General features: G+C 55.8%; 1 protein-coding gene across 2 annotated transcripts in view; it reads right to left on the minus strand.

Moving 5' to 3' along the window:
• ACSBG1 (acyl-CoA synthetase bubblegum family member 1) overlaps nt 1–16,630 on the minus strand; it is a 54,975-nt gene that overhangs the window by 25,497 nt on the left and 12,848 nt on the right. The window contains exons 1-3 of one of the 2 annotated variants that reach the window (XM_075535277.1): nt 10,075–10,124; nt 6,858–6,956; nt 6,258–6,358 (exon numbers count right to left, since the gene is read on the minus strand). In XM_075535277.1, coding sequence (XP_075391392.1) covers nt 6,258–6,358; nt 6,858–6,956; nt 10,075–10,124 — 250 coding nt within the window. Of the gene's footprint in view, nt 1–6,257; nt 6,359–6,857; nt 6,957–10,074; nt 10,125–16,630 lie in introns of those variants that run through there. The other variant, XM_075535276.1, reaches the window with a different exon arrangement.

The raw sequence follows: 16,630 nt of genomic DNA on the forward strand, positions 1-16,630 counted from the left end.
ACCTGACGCACAGCGACCCTACACTAGAGGACGGCCGTTCTTTATGGAGCTGGAAAGCCCAGACTTTCTCCCACAGAGAAGCTGGTGGTTTCGAACTGCTGACTTTAAGATTAGCAGCCCAACAGATAACTACAACACTACCAGGGCCCATTAGATACTGATTAATGCCCCATCACCTCGTTCCCATGCCCAAGGTGGCTGCTGTACTCACAGCAAGGACACAGCCAGGACCCCTTGGCAAAGCCAGGAGACAACTAGCTGCGACCTGCAGCACAGAGCCCTTTGTCCCACTCGGACAGACGCAGCTACGCTGCTTACCAGGACAGCAAGCCTGCCAGCTGGGTGCCAAGGGGATGGTATTTCCCAAGGCCTCCGTGTACCTTCTGCCGCCTCTCTGCCCTCCAGCCTTCCCCCTCACATTGCCACCCGATTCACCCTGACCCTGACCTGGGTCTTCTCAATCTCCCCATTATGCTGGAGATGGCCAGGCAGCCTGGGAGCTGTGTTCGCTGGACTCTGGGATAAAGGCGTCTGAATTAGCCGGGAGGGAGAACGATGAAGTAAGAGAAGGGGGCAGGGGACGGCAGAGAGGCCTGCGGCGTGTGCTGCAGTCCGTGGGAACGGGCCTTCAGAATGAAACGTATTGCTTAGATGGTGAGGTGCGCTGTCCAGAGGGAGAGGCCGCGCGCCCGCTGCCCTCAGGTCTGAAACAGCACTCTCCCCAAGAATGCTCCTGGGGGGCCCTCTCGCCGCACAGGGACCCTCAGCTTGAGGCTCTCTGGGCCACTTTGGAGCACATATTGGAGGAGGAGACTACAGGGGCCTCAGGGCATGACAGAAGGTCAGGATCAGGCTGTTCCGAACCACTTGCACTGCCTTTCTCTACCTCTGGCCTTCGCTGACTTCCTCCGAGGCCCCTCCCTAGGAGGCTGTAGAGGCAGCAGGTCACCCCATGTCCCCACCAGAGGCCGTGAGCTCCCAAGAACAGAGTAATAATGTCGGTGTCTTTTCCAGCTTCCCAGCTGCCATCTGCACACCACCCATGTCCTTGGAACATTTGGGAAGGATGGGGAGTGAGGAACAGAGGAAGCCCAGCAAAGGCCTTGACCTCCCCAGGCTGGAAGCCCAGCTGGGTGCAGTGCCTTAGTCCCCCAACCTGGAGCCGAGAGCTTTGGGTGGCTGTGGGCATGATCCAGGCCAAGTTGGGGCAGGGGGCAGGCCCTGGGCAACACTTCTGTGAGCTGCACCCCCTGGATGCCACCCCCACCTCCTTGCAGTCATGACGCTGCCCTGCCCATCTCCAGCTGGGGTTCCTGCTCAGCCTAAGGAGGGCAGGCAAAAGCTGGGTCTCCACACCGGACATAAGGCTGCTTTTGTGTGCCCGTCAGAATGGCAGCTCTGTGGCCTGGCTGGGAAGGCGGCTGGGAGCTGCCCCTCGGAGACAAGCCACTTGGGCAGCTCAGTGCCTAGCCTGAAGACCAGAACTTGTAGACTCTCTAACTTCAGGGAGCTGGAAAAAGGAGGCCCACAGCCTCCAAAGGCCCCGGGGTGAACCCAGATTCCTAGAGACAAAACCCCAAGAACATCCCAAGGGCTGCTCACCCGGCAGTTGGGTGGGAGTGAGGCAGGGGCTGGTCTAGCCTCAGAGCCAGGTCCAGAGGAAGCTGTACTGTGCACAGTGCTGTCCAGGTCCCCCCGAGGGCAGCGTGGCCACGGAGGGATGCCCCCTCTTTGGGATGTGTGATTCACACCATCACTCAGCCTCCCAGAGTTGAGTTGCCGGTAGCCCGTGGGAAAGATAGATGTGTGGGCCCACAAGGCTGCTGGGCAAAGACGGCAGCCCTTTGTACAGAGCCTAGCACAGGCTGAGCTCAAAGCTTCGGCTGCTTTTCCAGGGGGGAGCCGTGGTGGAGCAGGGGCACTAACCCCACTTGTAGTCCTACAACCTTCCCCTGCTCGAGGGCTTTGTGAAGGGGCAGCTCAGAGCCCACAGCTGCTGAGCCTGCGGGGGAGTTGACGAGATAGCAGGTTCCAAGGTCCAGCTCAAGGCCTGGCACACAGTGGACTCTCAGTCTGTGCCGAACCTGGATCTCACGGCAGCGCCATCCGAGAAAGTTTTCTTCTTCCCAAGGGCCACTGGGGGCCACATGCGAAGGAGTTAGGCAGAGTGTGGACTGCAGGAGGCTCGTGGGTGTCCAGGGTTTGACAATGCTCTGGGCTGCAGCTGGAGCCCCTCAAGGACACTTCCTCTGGGTGCCAGATGGCAGCAGTGTCTTGAGGAGGCTCCTTTCGCTCCTCCAACACAGTCCTTTCCTCCTTATCCCTGAAGGCAGATCACTGGACCTAGGTCTAAAGAGGCCTTAAAGTACTGGGGCCCAATGAGGTGCTTTTCAACCTTCATCCCCAGTAGTAGCTTCCTTTCTAGGACAAGCTTGCTGTGGCCCCCCGACCAGGGGCCTGTCAGCCCCCAGACTGGAGCTCTTTGAGGGCTAGAAAGAATGTATGGGACATTTATGGGGACCAGAAGAACTAGATGGTGCCACGCCGCCACTGCCAACTGCTTTGAGAGGGAGCACATTAGAAGGCCCTGGATAGAATGAGAGAAATGTGTGGAACAACTCAAAGCCTGGAAAGACCCGGGCTGACTGGTCAGATAGAGACCAAGACCAAGATCAAGATGATGGCCCTTATTTCCCTTTGACATCTGGAACGGAGCTCACCCCATGTTAGAATAACCACAAGTTAAGGTCCAGGGACAGCATGTATCCAAGGACGAAGTTCAGAGGTGAGGGGAGAAGGAAGCATGGGAACGGGAAACACAGGAGAAAGGGGACTGAGGGATGGGGCTGCGAAGGGACTGTCAGGGACCAGTTGGAACAAAACGTGTGTGAATCCTGGAACATAGAGATAGGGTCTGCTCTGAAAATCTTGACTGAGCTCACCATAAAAAGTTGAAAGGAAGAAAAAGAGCTCACCCCAGCAGGCCCTGAAGCCCCTCCCCCCACACAGGAGGGACACAGGAGGGTCCCCCACTGTCCCCCGGGGCTCTAGTTCACATCAGCCTGGCTGCCCGACCCAGCTACCTAAAGCCCTGATAAACAGGACAGTGGCGGCCGTGACTCCTTCCGCATACATGCCTGCTCATTCCTGCCCCTCTGTCAGACCCAGTGCCCCACTGCCCTGGTATACTCAGGGCCTGACTCTGGCCCCCTGGGATGGGGCTCTCTCTTTTGTTCTCAGCTGGACTTGTTTGACCTCAGTTGAAGCGGCCTGCACCTTGGCTCTGACCACGGCCACTCCCATGCCTCTCAGAGTGGAACCGTGCTCCGTGGATAGTTTCTTTGGAAGTGGATCACCAAGTCTTTCTTGTGAGGCACCTCCGGGCAGACTCCGGTTGTCCACCTCTTCGTTCAGCAGTCAAGCATGTGAACCGCTGGAACCCGCCGGAGGCTCCTCCCAACCTGCCCATTCCGAGCGTCCCCCAGACGGCAGGCAGGCAGCCGAGCAGATGGCACGGTGCTCCCCCTCCTCCCCAGCGCCCACCCATGCTCAGCTTCTCTGCCCCTGCGCTCCACTGTGCCTGAGCCTTCTGGGGCTGCTGGGGTTTTAACCTCTGAGGAAACCGAGTCCGAGTGAGCAGTGGGCTAGCCCAGGAGGGCACGGCAGGGCGAGGCTGGCTGCCTGAGCCTCCCTGGTAACATTTCCCCTCAGAAGCTGGCAGGCCCTCTCCTTGTCCTACTTCCAGTGGCTCTGAGAAGAGACTTGAGAAAGATGTTCATAGAAAGCACCCCCTCACCCCTCAGGCCACTTCCCAGCCAGAGCAGGACAGTGTCGGAGGGCCGTGGGAAGAAAGCTGGGTAAGCAGACTGAAACAGCCTCCAAGGAGCCAGGTGGCCCAGGGACCAGGAACACGGAGCCTGGGAGGACTCTTCATGCCTCAGTGGCGTGACTGGAAACGAGCACAGTGACCTTTGCCCAGCGTCTCACTCTCAGACACCCCTCTCTCCACGCTGGGCCCTGAGGATGTGGGACAAAGAAAACTCAGAGCAAAGGACAAGGGTCTTCTCCTGCTGACCCCTGACCTTGGCCTCACCATTGTGTCCAGTTCAAGAAGCCCCGGCTGTCTCCAACGCCTGCCTCCCCACCGACTGCCCCCAGTCCCCAAACCACACACCTTGCCATCAAACCGGTTCCGACCCATGACGACTCCCCATATGACAGAGGGGTCCTCATGAGGTGACCAGCTCCCTAGGAGTCCCTGGGCTGCGATCTTTACAGGGGCAGTTCACCAGGCCTTCCACGGTGCCTTTGGGTGGGCTCAAGCTGCCAACCTTTAAGTCACGGGTTGAGCAGATTGTCTTCCCGAAGCCATGAGAACCCAAACCAGGTTCACGGCCATCGAGACCATGCTGACTCCTATAGGACAGGGTAGCACTGCGCCTGTGGGTTTCCGAGATCCCACAGCTTCCTCTCTCTCCCTCAGAGCCGCTGCTGAGTTCAAACCTCTGACCTTATGATTCACCGCTCACCGCCCCAGGAGAGCCTCTGTCCCAAACCCATCACCCTGCGCAGGGAGGAGGAGAGGCGGGCACACTCAAATCACAGGACTCGGGTCTACACTGTTCCTCAAACACACCCAGGGTCTACACTGTTCCTCAAACACACCCATGCCACGGGTGAGAGTTGACATAGACCAGAGGCCAGATGGCAACAAAGCACAGGTCTAAGAACAGCAGGGGTGGGGTGGGGGGTGAGGGTGGGTGTCAGTGACCCTCTGGGCGCCCAGCACCTTTCATTCCTTCTTTCTTTGTTCGCTTCCCCTCCCACTTCCTTTGCTGCTACACTATTGTTGTGCAGCTAATAAAATGGAACAGAAGCTGCATTCTTAAGGCCATCATCATGCCTGTAAATGCTAACTCTGCTCCTTTAAGATACAATTACCAATTACCTGAAGGTCATGGTCATTCTGGAAGGTTGAGAACCTTTGTAACCCTCGAAAAACAAATGCCACCAGCCTCCGCCTCACCCTAGCATCCAAGTTCTCCAAGCCAATGTTTATCAGGACTTGCTCTAGACCTTCCGCAGCCAGGCCCTGGGTGAGGTTTGAGCCCCACCTTCTTGAAAAACAAAAGGTCCCCCCCTCCCTTTTATCAGGTGTGGGAAGGTTGGACATTGAATAGAGAAGGCTGAAGACATGGTGCCTTTGAATTATGGACTTGGAGAAGATGAACAGTCCCATGCTGGCCAGAAGAGTCAACCAAGCTGTGTGGGGAGACGTGCAGCTGGGACACTCCCTAGAAGCAAGGATGGCGGAGGGGACTTCCTCTCCTGTGCTTTGGACATGCTATCAGGAAGGAGCAGTGTTTGTGGAAGGACATCGTGATCGGTAAGGGAGAGAACCCAAGTGACCTCGCTGCCATCCAGTCAAGGCTGACTCATAGCATCGACTCACGTGGGTTTCCAAGACTGTCACTGTTTAAGGGAGTAGAAAGCCCAGTCTTTCGCCTGTGGAGCGGCTGGTGGTTTTGAACTGCCGACCATGAGGATCGAAGCCCAACCCATAACCACTGCACCACCAGGAGTACAGTAGAGGGTCCTTGAAAGATTGGCAGGGCCTCGACAAAATGGATTGCACAGGGCTGCGACAACGGGCTCAAACACAGGAATGGTTGAGAGGGATACAGGATGTGAGGGGGCGGTTGTTAGTGGTGGTGGTATTTGGTTCTGTTCTATGGGGTTGCTAGGACTCCCAGCCTGCTCTACTGCACCTAACAACCGCTTTCATTCTGCCCGGCTCTGATGGCGCTGGAAGTGGAGGCAGCCGGAATGGAGTCCCTGGGGGTTTGGAAATCAGTGGACTGTCACTTCCCCTTCCCCACAGTCCACACCTGTTGGCCATCAGCTTCCTTCTGCCTGGATGTGTAGCCTCATGCCTCCCCTGTCCCTGGTAGTCACCCCTCCATACCCAAACTCCAAACCAAACTCACTGTCAAGGAGCAGATTCCTACCCATAGTGACTCTATAGGGCAGGACAGATCTGCCCCCGGTGACTTTCTGAGACTGTAACTCTTTATAGGAGTAGAAAGCGCCAACCTTCTCGAGATGAGCAGGTGGTGGTTTCAAACTGCTGACCTTTTGCTTAGTGTCTCCACACATGAACCCCTGAGTCACCAGAACTCCTGTTTGCCATCATGCCAGGCTCTGCCAAACTCCCCGGGCCTGCCCACCCCACCCCAGCACCCTCGCCGCAGACTCACCTGGACCATCCAACGAGGCGTCCTTTGCCTTCTCTGGGGCCCAGTTCTCAAGAGCATGGTGTAGGGACTCTTTGTGAAGCGTCTGTCCATCAGTCAGCGAGCTAGTGGGGGGAGGGAGACAGCATCTCTTAGAACCAGGCATGTATCTCAGTCCCCGCCTGACACTGCAGGCTCCAGAGGCACCCTTCCAGGGGTGTCTCAGCTGGAGCTAAGGAGCTAAGGTTAGGGGCAGCCCCTTGGCTCCCTGCTGAGTTACTACTAGCTCCCCCACACCCCCAGCCTCCCCTGAATGTTCTCGGGCAGGATCTTGGAGTCCCTGCACAGGGGCGTCAGTACGAAAATCAAGCTGTGCTCTGCTATCATTTGGACAAGTCCATGCCTCTCTCTGGGGCTCACTATCTCCACCTGGATGAGGAAGGGGTTGGGCTCAGACCTTGGAGGGCTCTGAGCACTGCGTCGAATGTAGGTTCCCAGGGCTGAGAAGATCGCCTCCACCCTGACCCCCATCCCCACCAGCCCTCAGACATTGGCAATGGCTATGCTTGGAAGCCCAGGAGGAGCTTAGAAGCTCCAGGAGGTCCACGCTGGCCAGCCAGTTACCTGCTTCTCAGGTTCAGCTTTAGTCCTTTTTGGTATTGCGGGTTCAAGCTAAGTTTACGCACACATGCAGGCCCCTGTGGTGCCAGTCTGCTTAAGAACCTGAGATTGGTTTTAAAGCAAAAAAACACATCAGGAGGTTATGCAAGGAGGGGGGTTGGGGAGACAGGGGGCAGGGGGATCAGTGTGAGTCTGAGCTGGCCCCTTTCTCAGGACGCAGTGAGCAGAGGGCAAGAGCAGGCCTCCTGTTGCCATGGTGACCTGCTCCTGGGAAGCTGCCGGACAGACAGAAGGACTGGGAGATGACAAAGCGTGTTTCAGGGGCGAGGCCTGTTGTGCCAGATGGAGGGGCACTGAGGCCCCTGCAGACCTTGGCCCTTGTCCTGGTGACGTGGGGTCCTTGGTGACTGTCATTACTAGCGTGGGGTGGGGTGGTTGCAGGAAGCTGTTTCCGCCTGGGACAAAGGAGTCTGTGAAGCTACTGAATGAGCCTGTAGGTTCAGGCAGTAATTACTGGGCAGCTGAGGGACACACACACACACAAACACACACACACACATGCTCAGGGGCTCACTCACGGGCGGGGGATGTCAGAGGGAACCCCACTGCAAAGGGGTGGAAGCATGTCTTTCTGGGCCTGGGTCCAGCTCCTTCTCAGCCGGTGCACTGGGAGAAGGTGGCCCCCCCCTTGGCACAAACCCAGAGTGCAGACCCCTCATTCCACCTGAAATCACCAGCTGGCCAGGCACCCCCAAATTAGCCGAGGGGAGGCGGCCATTGACTGTAATCTCCCACAAGCTTAACTGCTTCCTCCCAAACAGGTCTGCTTTTAAATCCTCACCATCAAAAGGTGCAGGCAGCCTTCCCCACTCCACCTAAGAAAACACCTGTGAACTGGTTCTGGGTTTCAACCGGCTCCACCAAGCCCCACGGCCACCTGAGGAAGCCGGTGTGCAGCGCACACGCTGTGGTGAGAGCCGCCTGCTCCAGAGGAAGGTGCTGTTTGAAGCTCCAGCTCCCTCACTGGGGACCTTTTTGGGGTGTCTCATACCTGGCGGCGAGAGTATAAGTCTCAGATTGCTTGTCCAGCTCCCCTCCCCTGCCCTTCCTCCTTTCAGTGAGCCGGAGGCCAGTCGTCAGGGTGACAGGGATGCCTGCCTCACCCACCCCCAGAGCGCGTCCCCTGCTGGGCTCCTTCCACCCTGGGTGTCTTGTGCCTCAGCTGGGCTGAAACTCAGCTGACTGAATACGCTATGCCGGAGCCTTTGAGATTTAGTCCCTGTCTAAAGGGGTGCCAAGGAGGCCTGGTGGCTCAGCGGTTAAGCGCGTGGCTGCTAATGGACAGGCTGGTGGTGTGCGCCAGCCGGGACTCACTTCTTGGGAAGAAGATGTGGTGAGGATGATGGGGGTGGGGCTGTGCAGTGCTGCTCCATCCCATGGGGTCTTTGTGAGTTGAAACTCACTCGCCCACAGCAGGCTAAGGGGATGATGCCCCACTTCCCCATCGGAAGCAAATACCCGAAACCCTTGCTCTCTCAGGGCGCCGCCTGCTAACAACAGACTCAGGTGGGTCACAGCTGAGGCGCCGGCCCCTGCCCGGCATGGCTGCCCTCCAGAGCTTCCTTCTGGCATTGTCTCCGGGAGCGGTCCCCAGCATTTTCTAACCCTCTCCTGCACACTCAGCGCCACTTCTTGCCACCGTCAGCATGGTGCACTTCACTCCCCTCCTACCATGCCCCTTCTCAGAGGCGGGTACTTAGAAATGAGGTCACCAAGCTGGGTAGACCTGGAGGTGCAAACAGGAGGTGGCTTTCTTCCTAGAAAGCACCTGAGTGTTGCTGGTTGGGGTGGGAGACACTACTCTCTGTCCACAGGTGAGGTGCTGCTGCTGCCACCATGACGACGGCGGGCCTGGCGGAGATGAAGACTGTGTTGTCCCTATCGCTAGACAACGACACTCTCCCGGGATCCAGTATTCCAGAGGCTGGCTCTGGTCCCAGAGGGGTAAGACACCTGACAGCACAGAATGACAGTAAGGGTGGGGACATGCCCCTGTCTGACTCTCAGAAGGCAGAGGCTGCTGAAGAGGTGGCCACTCACCTGGTGCGGGCGAGCATCTCACTCACACTCTCAGCACCTGTAGCATCCTGGGAGCAAGGGGAGCAACACTCATCTGTGCGTGAGGTGGGGGCGGGGAGGAATCTAGGGGGTCTGCACACTCCCTCTTTCCTCACCTGCTCGGTCCTCCTTCTGCAACACTATCTGGCCAGAGAAGCTGATGGGAATCAGTTTGAAAATGGAGCCCCTCCAGGAAGCCCTCCTGGATTTCTCCTGACACCCCCCTCTCCCCTGGTGGCCCTCTGACATCAAGCTTGTGTAGCTCCTTGAGAGCAGCGGCCATGCCTGACTCACCTCTGCCCCCTCTCTCTCTCTGAGTGTTCCGGAGGCACTGGATCCCAATCAAGGTTACTTGGACCTAACCCCTCTCAGATTTTCTACGTAAGTACATGTCAAGGGATGCCTGCATCTAGCCCGTGAGCCCCTAGAAAACAGAGGACAATCTCCTATTTACTTGTGTCACCCTTTCTTCTCCGTCCACCCTCAGCCGCCAGGCCACTGCGGCTGGTATTCAGCTAATGGTTTTTTGAAACAACAAAGCACTGAGGTTCACCAGAGTTTGCCTGCCAGCTGCGTGACCTTGAGCAGGTCGTTCTACTTCTCTGAGCCTCTGCTTTCTGCTTGCATCTTAGGGCTGTTTACTGTGGGGGTGAGATGATTTCGCAGCTTAGTATAGAATCAGCCATCATCACCATTCCTGGTGGCTTTCATGGCTTTTTGAGGAGCCCTGCTGGCATAAAGGTTACACATTGGGCTTCGAACCTCAAGGTCAGCAGTTTGAAACCACCATCTGCCCCTTGGAAGAGAGATGAGGCTTTCTACTCCTGGAAAGAGTTACAGTCTCAGAAATCCACAGGAACAGTTCTTCCCTGCCCTGCAGGGGCACCGTGAGTCGGCATGACTCCAGGGCAGTGAGCTTAATGTTGTTTTTGTTTTCTTTCTCACGAGTCCTTCAGGGAATGGGAAGAAGGGGAGATTAGGAAGGGGGCTACAAGTGAGATGAAAAAACCCACACTCAGGTCTAGAATTGAGTTTGGTGCCAAGCCCTGGTGCTGTCCCTGGGAGTTGGGGTTGGGAGGTGGGTGGGGTCCTGGTGCCTTACACGGTCCTCAGGATGGAGCTGGCAGACCTGAGCAGCGTTGCCTCTGGCATGGTACCTGTGGATGGCTGGGCCCCAGGCGGTCACCCAGGAGAACTCAGAAGTGCTGTCCCACCGTCCCCCAGGACAGCTGCATTGCCCCAAGAGGCACAACAGCACCAGAGTGCCCTGCAACAGAGACACAGCATGAGTCAGGGGGCCACAGCCCCAACCGAGACTGGATGGGGGGGGCGACTATAGTCCCCCCCCCACCTTCCTGGGAGTGACTCATGCTCCCTGGGCTGGACACTTGCCAGCCGTCTACTGCTTCCTCAACCCAGTCTGGTATGGAGAACAACCTACATGCAAAGGAGGTGGCCCTCTGCCATGGCTCCCCCAAGGTGAGCATAAAGGCCCCAGCCCCAGGGCTGCTGCTTGGCAAAGCTGTGTGGCCATGACTCCCTCCCTGCTCCATCACGGGGTCTGGTGCTCACCCGTCCCTGCTGCAGGCACAGACAAAAGGCAGCCCTTCTCCCAGGGTGCTGGAGAAGCGTGCTCAATGAAGAAATTCTCCCAGTCCCCCAAACCTCAGCCGAGGACCAAAGCAGCACCTCCATCAAACTCTAGGTCCTGGAGACACTGGCTAGTCCCTGTGCACAGTGTGTGTGTGTGTGTGTGTGTGTGTGTGTGTGTGTGTGTGTGTGTGTGAGACAGGGGTGTGTGTGTCCCCCAGAAGCAGCAGTACCAGTGCTGGCCTCACCATCACCCTACATGTGGACCCCATGTCCCTCTCCTCTCCTCACTTGGCAGGCACTGCCTGACTTCTCTCCCCACCTTATTCTCAGCCCCCGGACCCCCGGGGAGCACTCACGGCAGAGGAGTTGTCTATGAGCTCTGAGTCTTTCCCGTCTTCCTTCTTGCAGCAGGCCAGGCACGGGACTCAGTATCCCCTTGCTCCCACAGCTAAAGCATTGTGCGTGTGGGAAGCAGTCAGTGCAGGTATCCTGGTTTCCAAGTGATGAGACACAGGGGCTGGGCGTGGGTGAGGACCCGCCCCAGCTGCCGCCCTAGGGCTGCCACTGAGGTGTGGCCCAGGTACCTCTGACCCACATGGCACAGGCCCTAGCTACTCACCTGCCTGACTCTTACATAAGAGGGACAGGAGGCAGGAGAGTGACTTGCTTGTGCGGGTTGGACAGGTTGGCTGCCATCCCTGGAGTCCTTCCTCCCACCCCTGGGCCCTCCACATGGGAGCCAGCCCTGGGCCCCCAGTTCTGTCCTTTACACTTGGCTAAACACCTCAGGTCTTCTGAGCCAGGTGTGGTCTCCTCGAACCTCACAATAGGGCCATCTACCAATGGGTTTCCTTCGTAGCCCCATTTGTTGGGTAAGGTCGTGGAGGCGCCAATGCTTTGGACTCAGTGCCTGACAGCGAGCAAGTTGGGTGGAAGCCAGGACACCTCGCACACCAGGCCTACCCCTTATTTGGCTCGTTAAACTCTGAGATACAGAAAGATTTCTCCCAAGCTGTCTCCCCCAAATATATGCCAAACCTAGCTGCTTGCTACACATGGTAAATGACTGTACACTTGGCAGTCATTGAAAGTAAACAGAGGTTATTCTCCCTAAGGGTTGTCAGCCATCTAGAGCAATCAGACAATAAGTAGGGCCCACGCCCTTCTGATAAAGATAGCAGTAGATTGTTTGCCTGAAGGGGAGCCCAGGGAGGTCAGGCCCACTCAAGGTTAAGCTGCCATCATGAATCTAGGGTCCGCCCTTCTTGTCACTTGTGTACCCCTAGTCCCTCCCCTTCCTAGCTTGTGCACACCCCTAGCTCATCCCCTTCCTGTTACGCCTGTGCCCATTGTCTATCCCCCTCCTATTGCTCGGGTTGCCTATGGTACAGCCCCTTCCCTTCCTGTGACGTATGTCTTTACCTATAATCAGGGGGCATGCACGCCCTAAAGATATATAAGCCTTGGTTAGCAATAAATTGCTCTCTTCCCTCCCCACTGCCCCCACATCCTCTCTTCTGCTGTTCCTCTCTCGCCCATCTTCACATGGACCACCAAGCAGGGCTGAGGTGAGCATGCTACCATGAACTGTCCGTCTCTTTTATTTTACTCTTTCTTCTCTCTCTATTATTCTCTGTGACTGTACTGCAATCTTCTTCACTGTACACCTGCACCTGCCGGGCCTGTGATGATTTGTCAGGGACTGACTCCCCTGACACATGAAGAGCGCCCCGGAGCAGGCGCTCAGGAGAGACGAGGCTCTTCCGCTGTAGACCGAAAGCCTTCCCCAGAACTGGCAGACTCTGCCACCGTGGGGAGAAAACTTCTGCTTGCCACAGGCGCCCACTCAGGGCATTTTTGTGATCCACGAGAGTTCAAGCCCACTGCCATCGGGTCAGCTCCGACTCACAGTAACAGGATGGGCCAGAGTAGAACTGCGCCTTTGGTGGGAGGTGGGAGGAAGTAGGGGTATAGGGTCCGCTATTTTCAATCTTGATGTGAGTAGGCAGCTCATCTTGCTCCCGGATAGCAGCTGTGGGTGGGAACCTCATGGTTGCAGCGGCGAGCACAGCCCACTCTGCTGCCGGGACGTTCCTGTTAGAGCCTTGCTCATCATGAAGGCACTGAGCCTCGCCTGTCAGCCATGTCCTTCTGCGCCCGGGTCCTAGTTGCTGCTAAAGGTTCGAGAACACCCAGAGGCTTTGGACGAGAGGTCTGGCAATCTGTTGCCTCGAGTTCGCTTGTTTGAAAGCCACGTGGAGTGCTCGTCTACACGGATACACACGGAATCGCTGTGGCAACTGGCAACTGGGCAGGGCTTCAGAAGCCCGTGCTGCTGCCAGGTAGGTGGAGGCAGAGGGCGAAGAGGTGGTGATGGCAAGAAGCTGGCAGAAATTGTAACCAAGGGGGGGGGGGTGGAGGCCTATTTCTTGCACCTCTCTCTACGCACAGGGAAGACTGAACCTGTTTCAATGGAAGAGACCAGAGAGCGTGAAGGCCGGGGGGAGAAAGACAAGATAGTCACACTAATCCCACAATCACTGCACAGACTCTTGCATTTTGGGTCTGAGACAAGGGCACAGCACGGAGTCTGGAGTGCACATACCTGAAAGGAGGAGGTGTACCACAGAGGATCAGCCAATAGCAGAAGAACCCCACCCCGTCCCCCCCGCTGTGCAAAATAAAAAGCCAGTTTATGGTAGGAGGTCCACCATTAATAGGATAAGATCTGGTTCTGTGTTTTACCAGGGCCTTTTGGACTTCTTTACCCAAGTACCCGCTTCCAAAACACCACTCTTTCTGTCCAAATGTTGTTTTCTTTGACTCTCGTCTGAATTGAGTTCCTTGTCTGAACGCTTTCTTTTGAGTGAGACAAGAGGCTGGAAACGCTGAGCCTCCTCCCAGGCACACTATCTTAACCCCGGCCTAGTGAATCCCAGAGAGGAACCGGGAGCTTCCTGGTGTAGTGGTTTCATGTTGGGCTGCGATGGAGAAAGACCGGCCTTTCTACGCCCATAAACAGTTATAGCCTCAGAAACCCACTAGAGGGTCCAGATGCGTCAGCATTGACTCAATGGCAGTATGGTTTGCTTTGTCTTAAATCACACCTCGCTGCCAGACTCTTCTGATGAGGACGAGAGTAGTGAATGTTCACGATTGGAGTTAGAACTGAGATAACTTGGGGAGACTTGGGTGGAAAAAAGATCCGCATTGAAAGAAATAACAGAATCCCATACCCAGCTCTTTCAACCACTCTGGGCAAGCCCATGACCACTCTGGGCGCACAGTTTCATAAGAAAATATGTCTGAACAGTTGTAACCGGGCCTGGGCTCATTGCAGGCTCGGTAGGGATTGGGAAAAGTACACTCTGCCTTGCTATCTATCCCCTTGCAAAACTCACAACTGGCTTGCCTTTTTCTTGTTTGGGACTGACCTCTTCTGTAAGACATCGGGGAGACACTGAGGCTCCCATGGTTCATCCTGGCAGTTGTGTGGGTGCCTTGCTGGGACACTTAGCTTTCATAGGCAGGCTATTACTTTTGTTCCAGTATCATTGTCTACCAGGAAATAGAAATAGCCATCCAGTCCATTTCCTCAGAGCTAGGCATGACCTTTATCTCTTTCCTATCACACTCACTGAGTCAGAATCAAGTCCACAGTCATGGTCTTGGGCTTTGGGTTGTCAGTGGCAGACTTTGCCTAAGGCCTGCGGTGTGGATGCGGCCTCGGCGTGGTGGGCGTAAGATGTGGATGGCCAATAGATAGAGCTGTATCAAGGTCCCTGGGGGACCACCTGATGAAAGACAAGAAGGAGGAGCAGCAAAGTTACAGACAGAAAATTGGCAAGAGGTGACGGTTTGATGATTCTAGCCCCATTGACTGGAGACTAAATACTCAGGCAAAACTCGGGGACCTTCCCTATCTCAGAGACCTCCCTCAGGTCTCCTCTCAGTGTGGTCTCTTTCCCTTATGCTCTCTTTTGGTCTTTGACGCAGTTACATAATTTCCTGTCAACTTGCAAAGGGGTGGGGTCTAGCTTGTCAATCAGGTCATAGCCAATGAGGACTCTATGTGGGCATGACCTTCTCCTGAGGATTCTGGGAACTCCTGTCTTCCTCCCTGGAGGTGGGAGACGGACTCTGCTTCTTCCTGCTGACAAGCCACATGGAGCTACACTGATGCAGCCAGAGGTCTGGAGCTGGAGGAGCCACTTGGAGACCTCTGCCAGCACTGCGATGCTTCCACCACCACTGGATCCACAAGACTTCCACCCACTGGCCTTTGATCTTCCTCAATTTGACATCATTGAATGTTTTGCATGGGTCTGAAGAGGACTTTATGGGTTGGTATCGGACATATGGGCTAATATTGGACTTTTGGACTCGATGTGGACTGGGCTGGGATGTTTTCTTAATATACAATTACTCTTTATATACAGCTCTTCCTTATACATACACGAGTGTCTATAAATTTGTTTCTCTCGTCCACCCAGACTAACAGTCTCCTAACTCCTGACTGTGCCCTCCTGGGTCTCCTACTCTTTCTTCTGCCTTTGCTTTGAGGATTCAGCTGTCCCTGTCATTCTCTGCTTCCAACAATCCTTTCCAACCTCAGATCTTCCCCCTACTCTGTCTTTGCCTCTTTCCCTTTTTGTTTTTCCAGCTGTTTTCTGTGAGTCTGCAGATGTGGAAGCCAAGTGTGCGTGGGTGTGAGGTGGCTGTGGATTCCTGCCCACAGGTGGGGAGGAGGGAGCGAAGGGGGAGCCCAGTCTTTGCAGGGCCTCAACAGGGAAGATTCCAGAGAAGAAAGAGGAGAGGTGGGGGAGGGGAGGTGCTAGGTATGTGAGGCAAAAAAGAAAAACTCACTGCCATCGAGCCCATGTCAACTCATGGCGACCTTATAGGACAGGGCAGACCTGCCCCTGTGAGCTTCTGTGGCCAAAACTGTCTACGGGAGCAGAAAGCCCCATCTTCCTCCCTCAGAGCGGCTGGTGGTTTTGAACTGCTAACTTGGCGGCTCATAGTCCCATGAGTAACCACTACACCACCAAGGTTCCTATAGCTATGTGAGGCAGCGGGCAGAAGATGCCCCAGAAAATAAAGGAAGGGGTGTGACTAGCTCAGAGAGCAGCTAGCTAAAGTACTGCAGATGGACCCTTCTGGACTGGGGCCCCCAGCTCATGGGAGTAGGGCCTTTAGCCAAAGTAGAAGCTGAGGCATATCTACTAGGGACCCATGGTCTCTCAGAGAGGGGGAGGGCTGGGCAGAGGTTGTCTAAGATACATCACGCACACCCACCCACACCCACCCCACCATGCACACACCAACGGCCATCAGAAGGAATACATGTAAGGTAGGCATTCTGGATTCCGGTCACTAAAGTCCTTAGCCCAAGTCCCCAGCAGGCGTTTGTTTGATAAAAGGTGTGCCTTTGGCTGCAAGGTGGGTGGGGAGAGCCCAGTAGTCAGTTCACTTCTCACCCAATTGGCAGCATCCAGAGTGCCCAGCCCTTCGAAGTCAAATCACACAGCCTGCTGTTGTGGGAAAGAAGCATGTCGGTCTCCAAGTCCCACTGCAAAGCCCAGGACGGAGTTGTTTGGCAGCCTGGTCACACCCAAGACAAAGTTTCCTTAGCATCGGGATATCCGGCATCCAGTCCAGGCTCTGCCTTGGCTCTGGAACATTAGGTGAGTCCCTGTCCCTCTCTGGTACTCAGTTTCCCCAGAGATGAAACATCTTCTCATGTTTTATATCTGGAGGATCATCTCTCTATCTGCCTGGCTGTAATTCTGCTGCACCAGGCAGGAGTGCGTTGACAAGGTTGGGTGTGCCCTGGCTGCCAGACCTGGAAGAGGAAGGGGCAGAGACAGGAAACATAATAGTAGTAGCTAAAAGCTACCATAGCTCAGCACTTCCTGTGGGCTGTGGAGGGGCTCGTAGTCAGATGAGGATGTGGGAGGAAGAGAGACAGAGATGTACAGGATCTACCTAGGAGAGGTACCTGGCAACACAGCAAGCAAGATGTCTTGCGGTGGGGGGCAAAGAGCGGGAAGGAAGTTGGACTC

The sequence above is a fragment of the Tenrec ecaudatus genome, chromosome 17, assembly GCF_050624435.1.
Source record: "Tenrec ecaudatus isolate mTenEca1 chromosome 17, mTenEca1.hap1, whole genome shotgun sequence".
In the NCBI taxonomy this organism is placed as follows: Eukaryota; Metazoa; Chordata; class Mammalia; order Afrosoricida; family Tenrecidae; genus Tenrec; species Tenrec ecaudatus.